General features: G+C 39.3%; 1 protein-coding gene and 1 pseudogene across 1 annotated transcript; both read right to left on the reverse strand.

Annotated features, from left to right (window-relative positions):
• Positions 1–683: 683 nt before the first annotated feature.
• LOC116222334 lies at positions 684–3,330 on the reverse strand (annotated as a pseudogene).
• A 7,294-nt stretch (positions 3,331–10,624) lies between these two features.
• Positions 10,625–17,238, reverse strand: LOC116222335 (E3 ubiquitin-protein ligase TRIM35-like). Its single transcript, XM_042709120.1, has 6 exons — positions 16,409–17,238; positions 12,697–12,792; positions 12,028–12,299; positions 11,834–11,905; positions 11,642–11,760; positions 10,625–11,154 (listed from the first exon to the last, which is right to left on the reverse strand). Exons 1-6 carry the CDS (start codon positions 16,811–16,813, stop codon positions 10,625–10,627), a joined length of 1,494 nt encoding a protein of 497 aa, XP_042565054.1. The 5' UTR covers positions 16,814–17,238.
• Between the last annotated feature and the right edge of the window lie 103 nt (positions 17,239–17,341).

The following is a 17,341-nucleotide window of genomic DNA, read 5'->3' on the forward strand; positions in this document are numbered from 1 at the left end:
CTCAAACAAAACTAGATAGATCTACTTAAAAACTCTGAACAAATCTAGATTGATCTACTTAAAAACCTTAAACAAATCTAGATTCATGTACTTAAAAACCTTAAACAAAGCTAGATAGGTCTACTTAAAAACCTCAAATGAATCTAGATAAACATATTCCCACCATGTAAGAAAATAAACAGTTGTTTTTCAGTGTTTAGACTTGAAAATGAAATAGAATTTGCAGTATAACATGTGTTGTGTTGCATCTCAGACTTAACCATATACATAACGTAGATGACTTAAATGTACAGACATGTAGTTGACATGTTGAGAAAACGTTAAAAAGTAACTGATGGAGTAACGGTGATCAATAACAATCAACATAAACTGGGGCTACTGCTGAAGAGGGAAGATGACAAAGTAATGCAGAATATGTCACAAATGATTATCATACAATATCACACAAACAATTGAGGCCTACTCAAGTTTAACCTCATAATCACCAGCAGCAAATACCACCTACTGCTAGTGTTGGGAGGGGAGTGTGTTACTTCTACTTAACTGCCACGTGTTCCATATGAAACTACCACAGAGGATACATATTTTGTATTGTAAAAACACAGATTTAGATATAGACCAACTAATTGTGTTCATGTATTGTTTTTTTACTTAGTGGAACACTTTAGATTTTGGAGTTAGTCTCAACATAGTCTACGTTGTTCAATGGTCACCGAGGGCTTCAGGGGTAAAATACTCAGCGGTGGCAAGGGGCTGCAGAAGAAGGGAAGGACTTTCTCAGTGAATGTGTGTTTGAAAGTGTGTAAGTGTGTATTTTGTAGAGGATCAGAGAATGACAGCTGTCCTTTATCACAATCCAGATGCACTCTGAGTGTGTGGAGTTTCTGTTCCAATAAATGCACATGTCCTGTAACATGCCACGGTCCATACCCCACACTCCACACTCTCTCCCATGTGAAGGTGCCCCTCTTCCTCTGGTTGGACTCTGTGGTCACACCCACACGCCAGTATGGAATGTATAGACCGTATCCAACTTTAACATCCCAGTAGTGTGACCCTGAGTTGAAGCCCTCAGAGCCCAGGACACAGTTACTGAAATTAAATCTTTCTGGATTATCAGGGAGTGTCTGTCTAGGATTTGACTGTTTAAAGCTGGTCAGATCCTCAGAAATGATGAGCGATGGGTCTGCAGTGTTTGGGTCCAACACTACAGGAGCTGAACAGAGAGATGAGGAGAGGGTGAGCAAATGGACTCAGGTGTATGACTTCTTGTACTGTTGGATGGTTGGTTATTATTGCGTCATTTAGCTGCAACATTGTTTTTTAAGTTGATGTTATACTGTGTGTGTGTGTATGTGTGTGTGCGAGTATGTGTGTGTGTGTGTGTGTGTGTGTGTGTGTGTGTGTGTGTGTGTGTGTGTGATTGTATGTGTGTGTGTGTGTGAATGTGTGAATGTGTGTCTGTGTGTGTGTGTGTGTGTGTGTCTATGTGTGTGTGTGTGTATGTGTGTGTGTGTTGTGTGTGTGTGTGTGTGTCTGTGTGTGTGTGTGTGTGTGTGTGTATGTGTGTGTGTATGTGTGTGTGTGTGTGTGTCGTAGGTGACACAGAACTCACTGAACTGAACTATGTCCTTCATCTTCTCCCAGACTCTGAACCTCAGGTTGCCCAGGTGCTTTGCCACATCAATCAGAGCTCCTGAAACTCTTTGTGGTTTTTGCAGTGTGCACGTAGAACTAGGAAAACAGACTATAGTTAGCACTAGTTTTAGTGTGGGTTCAAACTTTTAAAAAAAACATTGAAATCTCTCACCTTTCTATGGTAGCCTTGAAGTTCTGGAAAACAGCATACAGGACAGATTTCAGTTCAGTTAATTTCAGTATTCGGTGTCTGTATAGGGCTTAGGTCTTGTTCACGCAATAGACAGTACTGATACATTATATAACAAAAGATCAAAAGAAATAGATTACAATAATTCAAAATATTTATTAAATATCATAAACATCTCACCATTTTTATAACTGAACTGAAACCACATGTCCATACCTGTAAGAAGATGATGTCTTCAGCAACCATCTGCTTCTCAATGGCTGTTATTGTATCTGAAAGAGTGGACATCTCCTTGCTCATTTCTTCAATCTTCTCTTTCATAATCAAACTCTTCTGCTCCTCTTCCTCCTTCAGTGCTCTTATTCTGGCCTCCTCTTCATCTTTCAGAAACTGATGAAGCTTCTCAAACTCCTCCTTGATCTGCTTCTCTGACTGATGGGCCTGGACCTTGAATTACACACATCAAAGGGACTACAGTCATACAAAATGTTACTTACTCAAGCATGTCATTTGTCGAATATTAATATTGTCAAAGTAATAATGTGTATTATTGTTGATAGCATTAGCAATTCATCCAAGGGCTGAACTATCATGTGGTGAAATCATTGTTTTAATTTCCTTAATGATATTATTAATATAAATATCAGTTTGCATACTTGTAATTATTTGTAATATCTGTATCAAATTGTTCGGTTGAGATGCTCGATGTAACTTCAATTGTAGTTGTAATGAAACTGAATAGCTGCACAATACAAGTTGTTTATGCATCATATCATACAGGTAATGTTACACAATGTCAGAAACAGTGTCATGAAGTCAATGGTCTCTTTCTGAAACTGGTTGTTCTGGTAAATCTCACCTTAATGTGACTGGCTGTTTGGTCACATGTTTCTTTAACTTCTTCAAATTCTTCCAGTTTCTCTTGCAAGGACTCCAGTACAGCATTGAGTTGTTCCTAATAATGAACAAATATTTCATACGTTGAGATTATCTATACTCATTTTCTGTTGTTGTGGATACAACAACAGAAGGCAAAGTATGCCCATTGCATAGTCAAAAATAACATTTCCACCTACAAGTAAATAATAGAAACTCACTTTATAATCGAGTGCAGCTTCATCTATGGGAAGGAACTGGTGTCCTGAGTGTTTCCTGGAAGCCTGACACACCACACATACGGGCTGTTTATCCTCCAGACAGAACAGCTTGAGTCTCTCACCGTGCAGACTGCAGAGCACTTCAGACCCTCCTGAAGCCCTCTGACTCTTCTCCTTCAGGAAAGACTCACATAAGTTCCTCAAAGCCAAATTCAGTGGCGGATTGTCCAATGTAGATGGTTTTCTACAAACTGGACACTCATTAGATTTCTTCTCTCTCCAGAACTTCTGAAGGCAGTCTTCGCAGAAGCTGTGACTGCACAAAAGAACGACGGGATCCTTGAAAATGTCAAAGCAAACAGGACAGGTGAAATTGTCTTCAGGAAGAGAGCTTTTAGATGCCATTATCCTCGAACAGAAACAGTCACTTGGCTGGAAACTTAACTTAACTTTCACTCTCTATTTGTCAGAAATCACCTCAGTAAATCCTGCCTTATTATCTGTAAGGTAATAATGGCATATGCTCCTACATCAAAATAGATCTCCTGACTAAAAGTGTCGAACTGAAGAGGCAGAATAGCTGACATGAAGTAAAATGCTTCGTGGGTCCACGTTCATTTCCTGATTTTTCTTTCGATCAACTTCATAGACTTCTGATTGGTCTAAACTGCTTTCATGTCTCTCCCCTTATTTACATATGGAAAGCATTGAACTGGAAAAACCGGATTGGACTCTGGTGAGTGCTTAGTGAAGCAGTGTGGAAGTATCTAATTATCTAGTCAAATATGGTTAATGCGATGTTTCTCCACAAAGATGGAGTAGTAATGCTGGAGTTAGAGACCTAGAGACACATAGATACAGTGTGTTCTTTTTCATGAACCATTTACAAGTTATTATCGGTCAAAACCATTTACATGTCAAAACCTCTTATTCACTGAACAGTGTCTGAATAAACGCATTCTTTCGCCAAGCCGTCTTCAACAAGTCTCTTACTCTGAACAAAGCTAACTTGACCAAGTGTGGGCCTTCGACGATTTCGCCGAAGAAACAGCAGATTCTTTCACTGCTTGGGTCATTAAGGGTGGGTATGAGTTCTAATCATGTTGTTCTAAGAACACTGAGATCTTCCCTGGCAGAATCCTTTGAGTTCTAATCATGTTGTTTTAAGAACACTGAGATGTTCCCTGGCAGAATCCTTTGAGTTTAATCATGTTGTTCTAAGAACACTGAGATCTTCCCTGGCAGAATCCTTTGAGTTCTAATCATGTTGTTCTAAGAACACTGAGATCTTCCCTGGCAGAATCCTTTGAGGAGCGTTGGAGAGGTTGCTGTAGAAGAACGGGAAGAGACTCTCTGTGAAGGTGTGTGTGAAGGTGTGTGTGTGAAGGTGTGTGTGAAGGTGTGTGTGAAGGTGTGTGTGAAGGTGTGCAAGTGTGTGTCACTGATGGGGTCCCAGAATGCCAGCTGCCCTGTGGCCATGTTCAGGTGAACTCTGACCCTCTGGTATATTCAGAGTCTTAATATTTCTCAGGTCATTAAAACTACAAAATCAGAATGACAAAATCATCCCTTGTAATAAGTCATTGTCACCTTGATGTGATTGGATGTTTGGTGGTAGGTCAGTTTGAGCTGATTGTGCACTCTAAGCTTCTCCTGAAGGGTTTCAGTGCAGTCTTGAGCTGCTCCTGTTATGAATCAGCGCTTTATTAGAGAATGGAAGCTGGAAAACAAAAGTGTCTTTGCAGAACAAAGGCATGAATACAATGTGGCATATATTAATCATTATCATATTACCATCATACACACACGCAGACTTTACCTTATAATCTTGCGCAGCTTCATCGATGGGAAGAAATGTATGCTCCGAATGTTTCCTCGAAGCCTGACACACCAGACAAACAGGCTGTTCGTCGTCCAGACAAAAAAGCTTGAATGGTTCATTATGTGGAATGCAGTGTACTTCAGGCAATCTAGAAAAGCACACACACACACACACACACACACACGCACACACACACACAGTGTACTTCAGGCAATCTAGAAAAGCTAGCGGTCTGACTTCTGTTCTGTAAAAAGGATTCACACAAGTTACCCACGGTAAGTATAGAACTGGAAGAACTGTATTGGACTCTGGTGAGTGCTTAGTTAAGCAGTGTGGAAGTATCTAATTATCTAGTCAGACGTGTGTGATGTGATGTTTCTTTACAAAGATGGAGGAATCAGTTGTTATGCTGGAGTTAGAAACATAGAGACACAGAGACAGTGTGTTCTTTTTCATGAACCATTTACATGTTATTATCTGTCAAAACCTGTTATTCACTGCAAGCACAATGTGCTTTGGTTCTTTACCACATCAATCAGAACCGAAACTCTCTTTGGATTCTGTAGCTTGTTCTGGGATCCAGCCTTAGGCTGACAGACTTTAGTTAGTACCTGTTTTAGTTTGGCTTTAAACAAAGAGAGAAAAGAAAACCGGTCACCTTTCTATGGTAGATTTGAAGATCTGATGAAAGAAAATAAGTAATTTCATTTGAAAAGTAATTTAAAATCATAATACTTTTATTAATTTGAATAGATGGTATCTGCATTGAGCGAAACCTTGTACAACAAGCAATGCAAAGAAATGACAATACAAAATGTAAAATAATGATTGAATGGCGGTACTAATGTACATGTTTATGTCCAAGTTAGCATGTGTGTGTTGTGTATGATTAAATGAACTCTGAACTTCAGGTTGCCCAGCTGCTCCCAGACTCACAGGTATCTCCCTTTACTGAGCCGTGGTAAACACAGAACTGGACTCAACTGGACTGGAGTGATGAGTGATGACCTAATCAGTGCAGCATCAGAGTGTGTGAGTCTGTCTCAGGTTTCTCACATGTGGACAATCAGGTTCTTGTTCATGAAGAATAAAATAAAATCACCTGCTACACAGCATGTGATTAATAACAACAGTTATGGTGGTGTTTCATGAACCATTCAAAGAGTATTACCAACTCATGATATTCACAGAGAATCTTTATATTTCTAAATATGTGGACAGAAGGAAGTTTTAACACTTGGTTTTCAATGTTGGTTATACTTAAAAACCTTAAACAAATCTAAATAAACATATTCCCACCATGAAAGAAAAGAAAATTACGGTAGATTTTGCGATATTTCATGTGTTGTACTGCATCTCAGACTTAACCATATGTACATCAATATATAACTTTAATTACTTAAATTTACAGACATGTATCTGACATGTTGAGAAAACGTTAAAAAGTAACTGATGGAGTAACGTTGATCAATAACAATCAAAATAAACTGGGGCTACTGCTGAAGAGGGAAGATGACAAAGTAATGCAGAATATGTCACAAATGATTATCATACAATATCACACAAACAATTGAGGCCTAATCAAGTTTAACCTCATAATCACCAGCAGCAAATACCACCTACTGCTAGTGTTGGGAGGGGAGTGTGTTACTTCTACTGAACAGCCACATGTTTCATATTAAACTACCACAGAGGATACATATTTTAAAAAGTAAAAACATAGATTTAGATATAGACCAATGAATTGTGTTCATGTATCATTTTTCTACTCAATGGAACACTTAAGATTGAAGTTAGTCTCAACATAATCTGCGTTGTTCAATGGTCACCGAGGGCTTCATGGGTAAAATACTCAGTGGTGAACTGGGGCTGCAGAAGAAGGGAAGGACTTTCTCAGTGAATGTGTGTTTGAAAGTGTGTAAGTGTGTATTTTGTAGAGGATCAGAGAATGACAGCTGTCCTTTATCCAAATCCAGATGCACTCTGAGTGTGTGGAGATTCTGATACAATTCATGCTCAGGTCCTATAGAATGCAATCCATACCCCACACGCCACACTCTCTCCCATGTGAAGGTGTCCTCCTTCCTCTGGTTGGACTCTGTGGTCACACCCACACACCAGCGTGCACTGTGTCCAACTTCAACATCCCAGTAGTGTAACCCTGAGTTGAAGCCCTCAGAGCCCAGGACACATTGAGAGATATTAAATCTTTCTTGATTATCAGGGAGTGTCTGTCTAGTATATGTCCTTTTAAAGCTGGTCAGATCCTCAGAAACGATGATCGATGTGTGTGCAGTGTTTGGGTCCAACAGTACAGGAGCTGAACAGAGAGATGAGGAGAGGGTGAGCAAATTGACTCAGGTGTATGACTTCTTTTACTGTTGGCTGATTGGTTCTTACTGCGTCATTTAGCTGCAACGTTGTTTTTTAAGTTGATGTCATACTCTGCGTGTGTGTGTGTATGTTTGTGTTTGAGTGTGTGCGTCTGTGTGTGTGTGTGTGTGTGAGAGTATGTGTGAGTATGTGTGTGTGTGTGTGTGTGTGTGTGTGTGTGTATGTGTGTGTGTGTGTGTGTCATAGGTGACATAGAACTCACTGAACTGAACTATGTCCTTCATCTTCTCCCAGACTCTGAACTTCAGGTTGCCCAGGTACTTTGCCACATCAATCAGAGCTCCTGAAACTCTCTGTGGTTTTTGCAGTGAGCACGTAGAACTAGGAACACAGACTGGAGTTAGCACTAGTTTTAGTGTGGGTTCAAACAGAAAAAGAAAATTTAAATCTCTCACCTTTCTATGGTAGACTTGAAGTTCTGGAAAACAGCATACAGCACAGAGTTCAGTTCAGTTAATTTCAATATTCTGTGTCTGTCTTGATAGCTTACTTCTTGTTCACACAATGGACAGTAATGATACATTATATAACAAAAGATCAAAATAAATAGATAACAAAACTGAAAACACTTATTAAATATCATAAACATCTCACCATTTATTTTCCAACTGAACTGAAACCACATGTCCATACCTGTAAGAAGATTATGTCTTCAGCAACCATCTGCTTCTCAATGGCTGTTATATTATCTGAAAGAGTGGACATCTCCTTGCTCATTTCTTCAGTCTTCTCTTTCATAATCAAACTCTTCTGCTGTTCTTCCTCCTTCAGTGCTCTTATTCTGGCCTCCTCTTCATCTTTCAGAAACTGATGAAGCTTCTCAAACTCCTCCTTGATCTGCTTCTCTGACTGATGGGCCTGGACCTTGAATAACACACATCAAAGGGACTACAGTCATACAAAATGTTACTGTCATTGTTCTAATTTTCTTAATGATATTAATAATATAAATTTCAGTTTGTGTACTTGTAATTATTTGTAATATCTGTATCAAATTGTTCGGTTGAGATGCTTGATGTAACTTCAATTGTAGTTGTAATGAAACTGAATAGCTGCACAATACAAGTTGTTTATGCATCATATCATACAGGTAATATTACACAATGTCAGAAACAGTGTCATGAACTCAATGGTCTCTTTCTGAAACAGGTTGTTCTGGTAAATCTCACCTTAATGTGACTGGCTGTTTGGTCACATGTTTCTTTAACTTCTTCAAATTCTTTCAGTTTCTTTTGCAAGGTATCCAGTACAGCCTTTAGTTGTTCCTATAATGAACAAATACATTACACACTATGATTATCTATACTCATTTTCTGTTGTTGTGGATACTCATTCAGTAACAGCACAGATACAGAAGGCAAAGTATACCCATTGCATAGTTATAAGTTACATTTCCACCTATAAGCAAATAATAGAAACTCACTTTATAATCCAGTGCAGCTTCATCTATGGGAAGGAACTGGTGTCCTGAGTGTTTCCTGGAAGCCTGACACACCACACATACGGGCTGTTTATCCTCCAGACAGAACAGCTTGAGTCTCTCACCGTGCAGACTGCAGAGCACTTCAGACCCTCCTGAAGCCCTCTGACAGGTGAAGTCGTCTTCAGGTAGAGAGCGTTTAGATGCCATTATCCTCAAACAGAAACAGTCACTTGGCTGGAAACTTAACTTAACTTTCACTCTCTATTTGTCAGAAATCACCTCAGTAAATCCTGCCTTATTATCTGTAAAGTAACAATGGCATTTGCTTCTAAATCAAAATAGATCTCCTGACTAAAAGTGTCGAACTGACGAGACAGAATAGCTGACGTAAAGTCTAATGCGTCAACGTTCATTTCCTGATATTTCCGTAGATCAACTTCAGAGACTTCTGATTGGTCTAAACTGCTTTCATGTCTCTTCCCTTATTTACCTATGGAAAGCATTGAACTAGAAAAACCGGATTGGACTCTGGTGAGTGCTTAGTGAAGCAGTGTGGAAGTATCTAATTACCTAGTCAAATATGGTAAATGCGATATTTCTCCACAAAGATGGAAGAATGACTTGTTATGCTGGAGTTAGAGACCGGTCAAAACCTGTTATTCACTGCAAGCACATTGTGCTATGGTGCTTTGCCACATCAATCAGAACCGAAACTCTCTTTAGTTAGCACCTTATTTAGTTTGGCTTTTATCAAAGAGAGAAACGTTATTTAAATTGAAAAGTAAAATCAAATAATTTCAAATCATAATATTTTTTATTAATTTCAAGAGATGGCATCTGCATTGAGCAAAACCTTGTACCACAAGCAATGCACAGCAATGAAAATACAAAATGTAAAATAATGATTGAATGGCGGTACTAATGTATATGTTTATGTCCAAGTTAGCATGTGTGTGTTGTGTATGATTAAATGAACTCTGAACTTCAGGTTGCACAGCTGCTCCCAGACTCACAGTTCTCTCCCTTTACTGAGCCGTGGTAAACACAGAACTGGAATCAACTGGACTGGAGTGATGAGTGATGACCTAATCAGTGCAGCATCAGAGTGTGTGAATCTGTCTCTGGTTCCTCACATGTGGACAATCAGGTTCTTGTTCATGAAGAATAAAATAAAATCACCTGCTACACAGCATGTGATTAATAACAACAGTTATGGTGGTGATTCATGAACCATTCAAAGGTTTTTACCAACTCATGATATTCACAGAGAAGGATTCTAATTACAGTCATCTTTATATTTCTAAATATGTGGATAGAAGGAAGTTTTAACATTTGGTTTTCCATGTTGGTTTTTATTTAAAAACCTCAAACAAATCTAGATAGATCTACTTAAAAACCTTAAACAAATCTAGATAAACATATTCACACCATGTAAAGAAAAAAAATGTTCGAACCATATTGGTTATACTTAACCAGCAATGTTGATTATACTGAAAAACCTCAAATGAATCTAGATAAACATATTCCCACCATTAAAGAAAAGAAACAGTTGTTTTTCAGTGTTTAGACTTGAAAATGAAATAGAATTTGCGGTATTTCATGTGTTTTACTGCATCTCAGACTTAACCATATCTGCATCAATATACATAACGTTCATAACTTAAATGTAGACACATGTAGCTGACATGTTGAGAAAACGTTAAAAAGTAACTGATGGAGTAACGGTGATTAATAACAATCAACATAAACTGGGGCTACTACTGAAAGAGGGAAGATGACAAAGTAATGCAGAATATGTCACAAATGATTATCATACAATATCACACAAACAATTGAGGCCTAATCAAGTTTAACCTCATAATCACCAGCAGCAAATACCACCTACTGCTAGTGTTGGGAGGGGAGTGTGTTACTTCTACTTAACAGCCACATGTTCCATATGAAACTACCACAGAGGATACATATTTTATATTGTGAAAACACAGATTTAGATATAGACCAATGAAATGTGTTGATGTATTGTTTTTTACTCAATGGAACACTAGATTTTGGAGTTAGTCTCAACATAGTGTGCGCTGTCCAACTGTCACCGAGGGCTTCAGGGGTAAAATACTCAGTGGTGACCTGTGGCTGCAGAAGAAGGGAAGGACTTTCTCAGTGAATGTGTGTTTGAAAGTGTGTAAGTGTGTATTTTGTAGAGGATCAGAGAATGACAGCTGTCCTTTATCCAAATCCAGATGCACTCTGAGTGTGTGGAGATTCCATTTCAATGCATGCACAGGTCCTGAAACATCCCATCCAAATCCATCATACTCCACACGCCACACTCTCTCCCATGTGAAGGTGTCCCCCTTCCTCTGGTTGGACTCTGTGGTCACACCCACACACCAGTATGTACCGTCTCCAACTTCAACATCCCAGTAGGGTGACCCTGAGTTGAAGCCCTCAGAGCCCAGGACACATTCATTAAAATCTAATCTTTCTGGATTATCAGGGAGTGTCTGTCTAGGATATGTCCATCCAAAGCTGGTCAGATCCTCAGAAATGATGAGCGATGGGTCTGCAGTGTTTGGGTCCAACACTACAGGAGCTGAACAGAGAGATGAGGAGAGGGTGAGCAAATGGACTCACGTGTATGACTTATTTACTGTTGGATGTTTAGTTCTTACTGTGTCATTTAGCTGTCACGTTGTTTTTTTTATTTATGTTATACTGTGTGTAAGAGTGTGTGTGTGTGTGCGTGTGTGTGTGTGTGATTGTGTGTGTGTGTGTGTTTGTGTGTGATTGTGTGTGTTTGTGTATGTGTGTGTGATTGTGTGTGTGTGTGTGATTGTGTGTGTGTGTGTGTGTGTGTGTGTGTGTGTGTGTGTGTGTGTGTGTGTGTGTGTGTGTGATTGTGTGTGTGTGTGTGTGTGTGTGTGTGAGTGTGTGTGTGTGTGTGTGTGTGAGTGATTGTGTGTGAGTGATTGTGTGTGTGATTGTGTGTGTGTGTGTGATTGTGTGTGTGTGTGTGTGTGTGATTGTGTGTGTGTGAGTGTGTGTGTGTGTGTGTGTGTCGTAGGTGACATAGAACTCACTGAACTGAACTATGTCCTTCATCTTCTCCCAGACTCTGAACCTCAGGTTGCCCAGGTGCTTTGCCACATCAATCAGAGCTCCTGAAACTCTCTGTGGTTTTTGCAGTGTGCACGTAGAACTAGGAAACAGACTGGAGTTAGCACTAGTTTTAGTGTGGGTTCAAACAGAAAAAAAGAACCGAAATCTCTCACCTTTCTATGGTAGCCTTGAAGTTCTGGAAAACAGCATACAGCACAGATTTCAGTTCAGTTAATCTCAATATTCTGTGTCTGTCTCGAGGTCTTATTTCTTGTTCACACAATGGACAGTAATGATAAATTATATAACAAAAGATCAAAAGAAATAGATAACAATAACTGCATTTTTTATTAAATATCATAAACACCTCACCATTTTTCCAACTGAACTGAAACCACATGTCCATACCTGTAAGAAGATGATGTCTTCAGCAACCATCTGCTTCTCAATGGCTGTTATTGTATCTGAAAGAGTGGACATCTCCTTGCTCATTTCTTCAGTCTTCTCTTTCATAATCAAACTCTTCTGCTGTTCTTCCTCCTTCAGTGCTCTTATTCTGGCCTCCTCTTCATCTTTCAGAAACTGATGAAGCTTCTCAAACTCCTCCTTGATCTGCTTCTCTGACTGATGGGCCTGGACCTTGAATTACACACATCAAAGGGACGACAGTCATACAAAATGTTACTTCTCCAAAATATGTCATTTGTCGAATATTAATATTGTCAAAGTAGTCATGTGTATTATTGTTGACAGCATGAGCAGTTTATCCAAGGGCTGAACCATCAAGTGGTGAAATCATGTTTCTAATTTTCTTAATGATTCTAATAATATAACTATCAGTTTGTGTATTTGTAATATCTGGATCAAATTGCTCAGATGAGATGCTTGATTAAATTGTAGTTGTAATGAAACTAAATAGCTGCACAATACAAGTTGTTTATGTATCATATCATACAGGTAATATTACACAATGTCAGAAACAGTGTCATGAAGTCAATGGTCTCTTTCTGAAACTGGTTGTTCTGGTAAATCTCACCTTAATGTGACTGGCTGTTTGGTCACATGTCTGTTTAACTTCTTCAAATTTGTCCAGTTTCTCTTGCAAGGGCTTCAGTACAGCATTGAGTTGTTCCTATAATGAACAAATGTTTCATACGTTGAGATTATCTATACTGATGTTCTGTTGTTGTGGATACTCATTCAGTAACAGCACAGATACAGAAGGCACAGTATGCCCATTGCATAGTCATAAATAACATTTCCACCTATAAGGAAATAATAGAAACTCACTTTATAATCTAGTGCAGCTTCATCTATGGGAAGGAACTGGTGTCCTGAGTGTTTCCTGGAAGCCTGACACACCAGACATATGGGCTGTTTATCCTCCAGACAGAACAGCTTGAGTCTCTCACCGTGCAGACTGCAGAGCACTTCAGACCCTCCTGAAGCCCTCTGACTCTTCTCCTTCTTCAGGAAAGACTCACATAAGTTCCTCAAAGACAAATTCAGTGGCGGATTGTCCATTGAAGATTTTCTTCTACAAACTGGACACTCTTTAGATTTCTTCTCTCTCCAGAACTTCTGAAGGCGGTCTTTGCAGAAGCTGTGACTGCACAAAAGAAGGACGGGATCCTTGAAAATGTCAAAGCAAACAGGACAGGTGAAATCCTCTTCAGGTAGAGAGCGTTTAGATGCCATCCTCCTCGAACAGAAACAGTCACTTCGCTGAAAACTTAACTTAACTTTCACCCTCTATTTGTCAAAAATCACCTCAGTAAATCCTGCCTTATTATCTGTAAAGTAACAATGGCATATGCTTTGTCATTAAAATAGATCTCCTGACTAAAAGTGTCGAACTGAAGAGGCAGAATAGCTGACATGAAGTGAAATGCTTCATGAGTCAACGTTCATTTCCTGATTTTTCCTTCGATCAATTTCAGACTTCTGATTGGTCTAAACTGCTTTCAAGTCTCTCCCCTTATTTACCTATGGAAAGCATTGAACTGTGAGTGCTTAGCAGTGTGGAAGTATCTAATTAACTGGATTGGACTCTGGTGAGTGCTTAGCAGTGTGGAAGTATCTAATTAACTGGATTGGACTCTGGTGAGTGCTTAGTGAAGCAGTGTGGAAGTATCTAATTACCTAGTTAAATATGGTTACTGCGATATTTTTCCACAAAGATGGAAGAATCAGTTGTTATGCTGGAGTTAGACATAGCGACACATGTGTTCTTTTTCATAAACCATTTACATGATATCTGTCAAAACCTGATATTCACTGCAAGCACATTGTGCTTTGATTCTTTGCCACATCAATCAGAACCGAAACTCTCTTTGGATTCTGTAGCGTGCACTGGGATCCAGCCTTAGGCTGACAGACTTTAGTTAGCACCTGTTTTAGTTTGGCTTTAAACAAAGAGAAAAAAGAAAACCGGTCACCTTTCTATGGTAGATTTGTTCTGATGAAAGAAAATATGTCATTTCAATTGAAAAGTAATTTCAAATCATAATATCTTTATTAATTTCAATAGATGGTATCTGCATTGAGCGAAACCTTGTACCACAAGCAATGCACAGCAATGACAATATAAAAAATGTAAAATAATGATTGAATGGCGGTACTAATGTACATGTTTATGTCCAAGTTAGCATGTGTGTATTGTGTATGATTAAATGACCTCTGAACTTCAGGTTGCCCAGCTGCTCCCAGACTCACAGGTCTCTCCCTTTACTGAGCCGTGGTTAACACAGAACTGGAATCAACTGGACTGGAGTGATGAGTGATGACCTAATCAGTGCAGCATCAGAGTGTGTGAGTCTGTCTCTGGTTCCTCACATGTGGACAATCAGGTTCTTGTTCATGAAGAATAAAATAAAATCACCTGCTGCACAGCATGTGATTAATAACAACAGTTATGGTGGTGATTCATGAACCATTCAAAGGTTATTACCAACTCATGATATTCACAGAGAAGGATCCTAACTACAGTCATCTTTATATTTCTAAATATGGGGATAGAAGGAAGTTTTAACATTCGGTTTTCCATGTTTGTTATATTTAAAAACCTCAAACAAATCTAGATTGATCTACTTAAAAACCTCAAATGAATCTAGATAAACATATTCCCACCATGTAAGAAAAGAAACAGTTGTTTTTCAGTGCTTAGACTTGAAAATGAAATAGAATTTGCAGTATAACATGTGTTGTACTGCATCTCAGACTTAACCATATGTACATCAATTTACATAACATTCATAACTTAAATGTACAGACATGTAGGTGACATGTTGAGAAAACGTTAAAAAGTAACTGATGGAGTAACGGTGATCAATAACAATCAACATTAACTGGGGCTACTGCTGAAGAGGGAAGATGACAAAGTAATGCAGAATATATCACAAATGATTATCATACAATATCACACAAACAATTGAGGCCTACTCAAGTTTAACCTCATAATCACCAGCAGCAAATACCACCTACTGCTAGTGTTGGGAGGGGGGGAGTGTATTACTTCTACTTAACAGCCACATGTTTCATATGAAACTACCACAGAGGATACATATTTTATATTGTGAAAACACAGATTTAGATATAGACCAATGAAATGTGTTCATGTATTGGTTATTTTACTCAGTGGAACACTTTAGATTTAGGAGTTAGTCTCAACATAGTCTGTGTTGTTCAATGGTCATCGAGGGCTTCAGTGGTAAAATACTCAGTGGTGACACGAGGCTGAAGAAGAAGGGAAGGACTTTCTCAGTGAATGTGTGTTTGAAAGTGTGTAAGTGTGTATTTTGTAGAGGATCAGAGAATGACAGCTGTCCTTTATCCAAATCCAGATGCACTCTGAGTGTGTGGAGATTCTGTTCCAATTGATGCACATGTCCTGAATCAACCCACCGCCCTTTATACCCCAATCCTTATATGATGAACAGGTCGATAGCTAGCTGGTTAGACCATATATTTCCTTTTGACACAACTATAATAGCCAGCGTTAGCGAAATCCCGTTAGCCACGATTAGCTAACTCAACTAAACCATAATGCATGTTGAGTGCTTGCACAACCTAACTTGCAGAGAACTGGTTAGCTAACATTAATGCACATGATGTGTGCATTGATTCTCTTAAGTGTGTTATTCAAATGTTCTATTGAAGGATTTGTGCAATTGATACATTTAAGTTTGTCTTTCACTTATATTGCGCGCTCAGAAGGGGTTTCGCCCCGGGGCGTACTTCCATGTAGAACCGCCACTGGTCCTGGGGGCAGGCCTTCAGTGCTCAGGTGGGCTATCTCCCGGGCCTTTCTGTGTGGAGTTTGCATCTGTGTGGAGTTTGCATGTTCTCCCCGTGTTCACAAGGGTTTCCTCCACATAGAACCCCAACACAAAAACATGCAAAAGAACAGAAAAGATCGCACCCTGTCCGTCCCTGACCAAGATTGGATTGAACACTTGGCCTGGTCCACGGGCGCCGAAAAAAGCTCCTGGGGCCCCTTGAGGAAGGACAAGGACTCCAGGATGGGTTAAAGGCAGAAGGCAAATTCCACCGGCGACCTCATCAGCATGCGTGTGTGTGTGTGTGTGTGTGTGTGTCCTGTGTCGCCGCCAAATGCATGTGTGTGGTGTTGTGTGTCGTGCTGTGTGACAATAAAACATGACTTTCACTTTGAGATACAGAAGGCAAAGTATGCCCATTGCATAGTCATAAATAACATTTCCACCTATAAGCAAATAATAGAAACTCACTTTATAATCTAGTGCAGCTTCATCTATCGGAAGGAACTGGTGTCCTGAGTGTTTCCTGGAAGCCTGACACACCACACATATGGGCTGTTTATCCTCCAGACAGAACAGCTTGAGTCTCTCACCGTGCAGACTGCAGAGCACTTCAGACCCTCCTGAAGCCCTCTGACTCTTCTCCTTCAGGAAAGACTCACATAAGTTCTTCAAAGACAAATTCACTGGCGGATTGTCCATTGAAGATTGTCTTCTACAAACTGGACACTCTTTAGATTTCTTCTCTCTCCAGAACTTCTGAAGGCAGTCTTTGCAGAAGCTGTGACTGCACAAAAGAAGGACGGGATCCTTAAAAATGTCAAAGCAAACAGGACAGGTGAAATCCTCTTCAGGAAGAGAGCTTTTAGATGCCATCCTACTCTCACAGAAACAGTCACTTGGCTGGAAACTTTGAGTGTGTACGGCTAACTTTCACTTTCTATTTGTCAGAAATCACCTCAGTAAATCCTGCCTTATTATCTGTAAAGTAACAATGGCTACATGCTTCTAGACTAAAATAGATCTCTTGACTAAAAGTGTCGAACTGACTAGACAGAATAGCTGACATGAAGTCTAATGCGTCAACGTTCATTTCCTGATTTTTCCGTAGATCAACTTCATAGACTTCTGATTGGTTTAAACTGCTTTCATGTCTCTTCCCTTATTTGCCTATGGAGAGCATAGAACTGGAAAAACCGGATTGGACTGTGCTTAGTGAAGCAATGTGGAAGTATCTAATGATCTAGTCAAATATGGTTAATGCGATGTTTCTCCACAAAGATGGAAGAATCAGTTGTTATGCTGGCGTTAATATACACAGAGACAGTATGTTATATTTCATGAACCATTTACATGTTATTATCCATCAAAACCTGATATTCACTGCAAGCACATTGTGCTTTG

The sequence above is a fragment of the Clupea harengus genome, chromosome 11 (genome assembly GCF_900700415.2).
Source record: "Clupea harengus chromosome 11, Ch_v2.0.2, whole genome shotgun sequence".
Lineage (NCBI taxonomy): Eukaryota > Metazoa > Chordata > Actinopteri > Clupeiformes > Clupeidae > Clupea > Clupea harengus.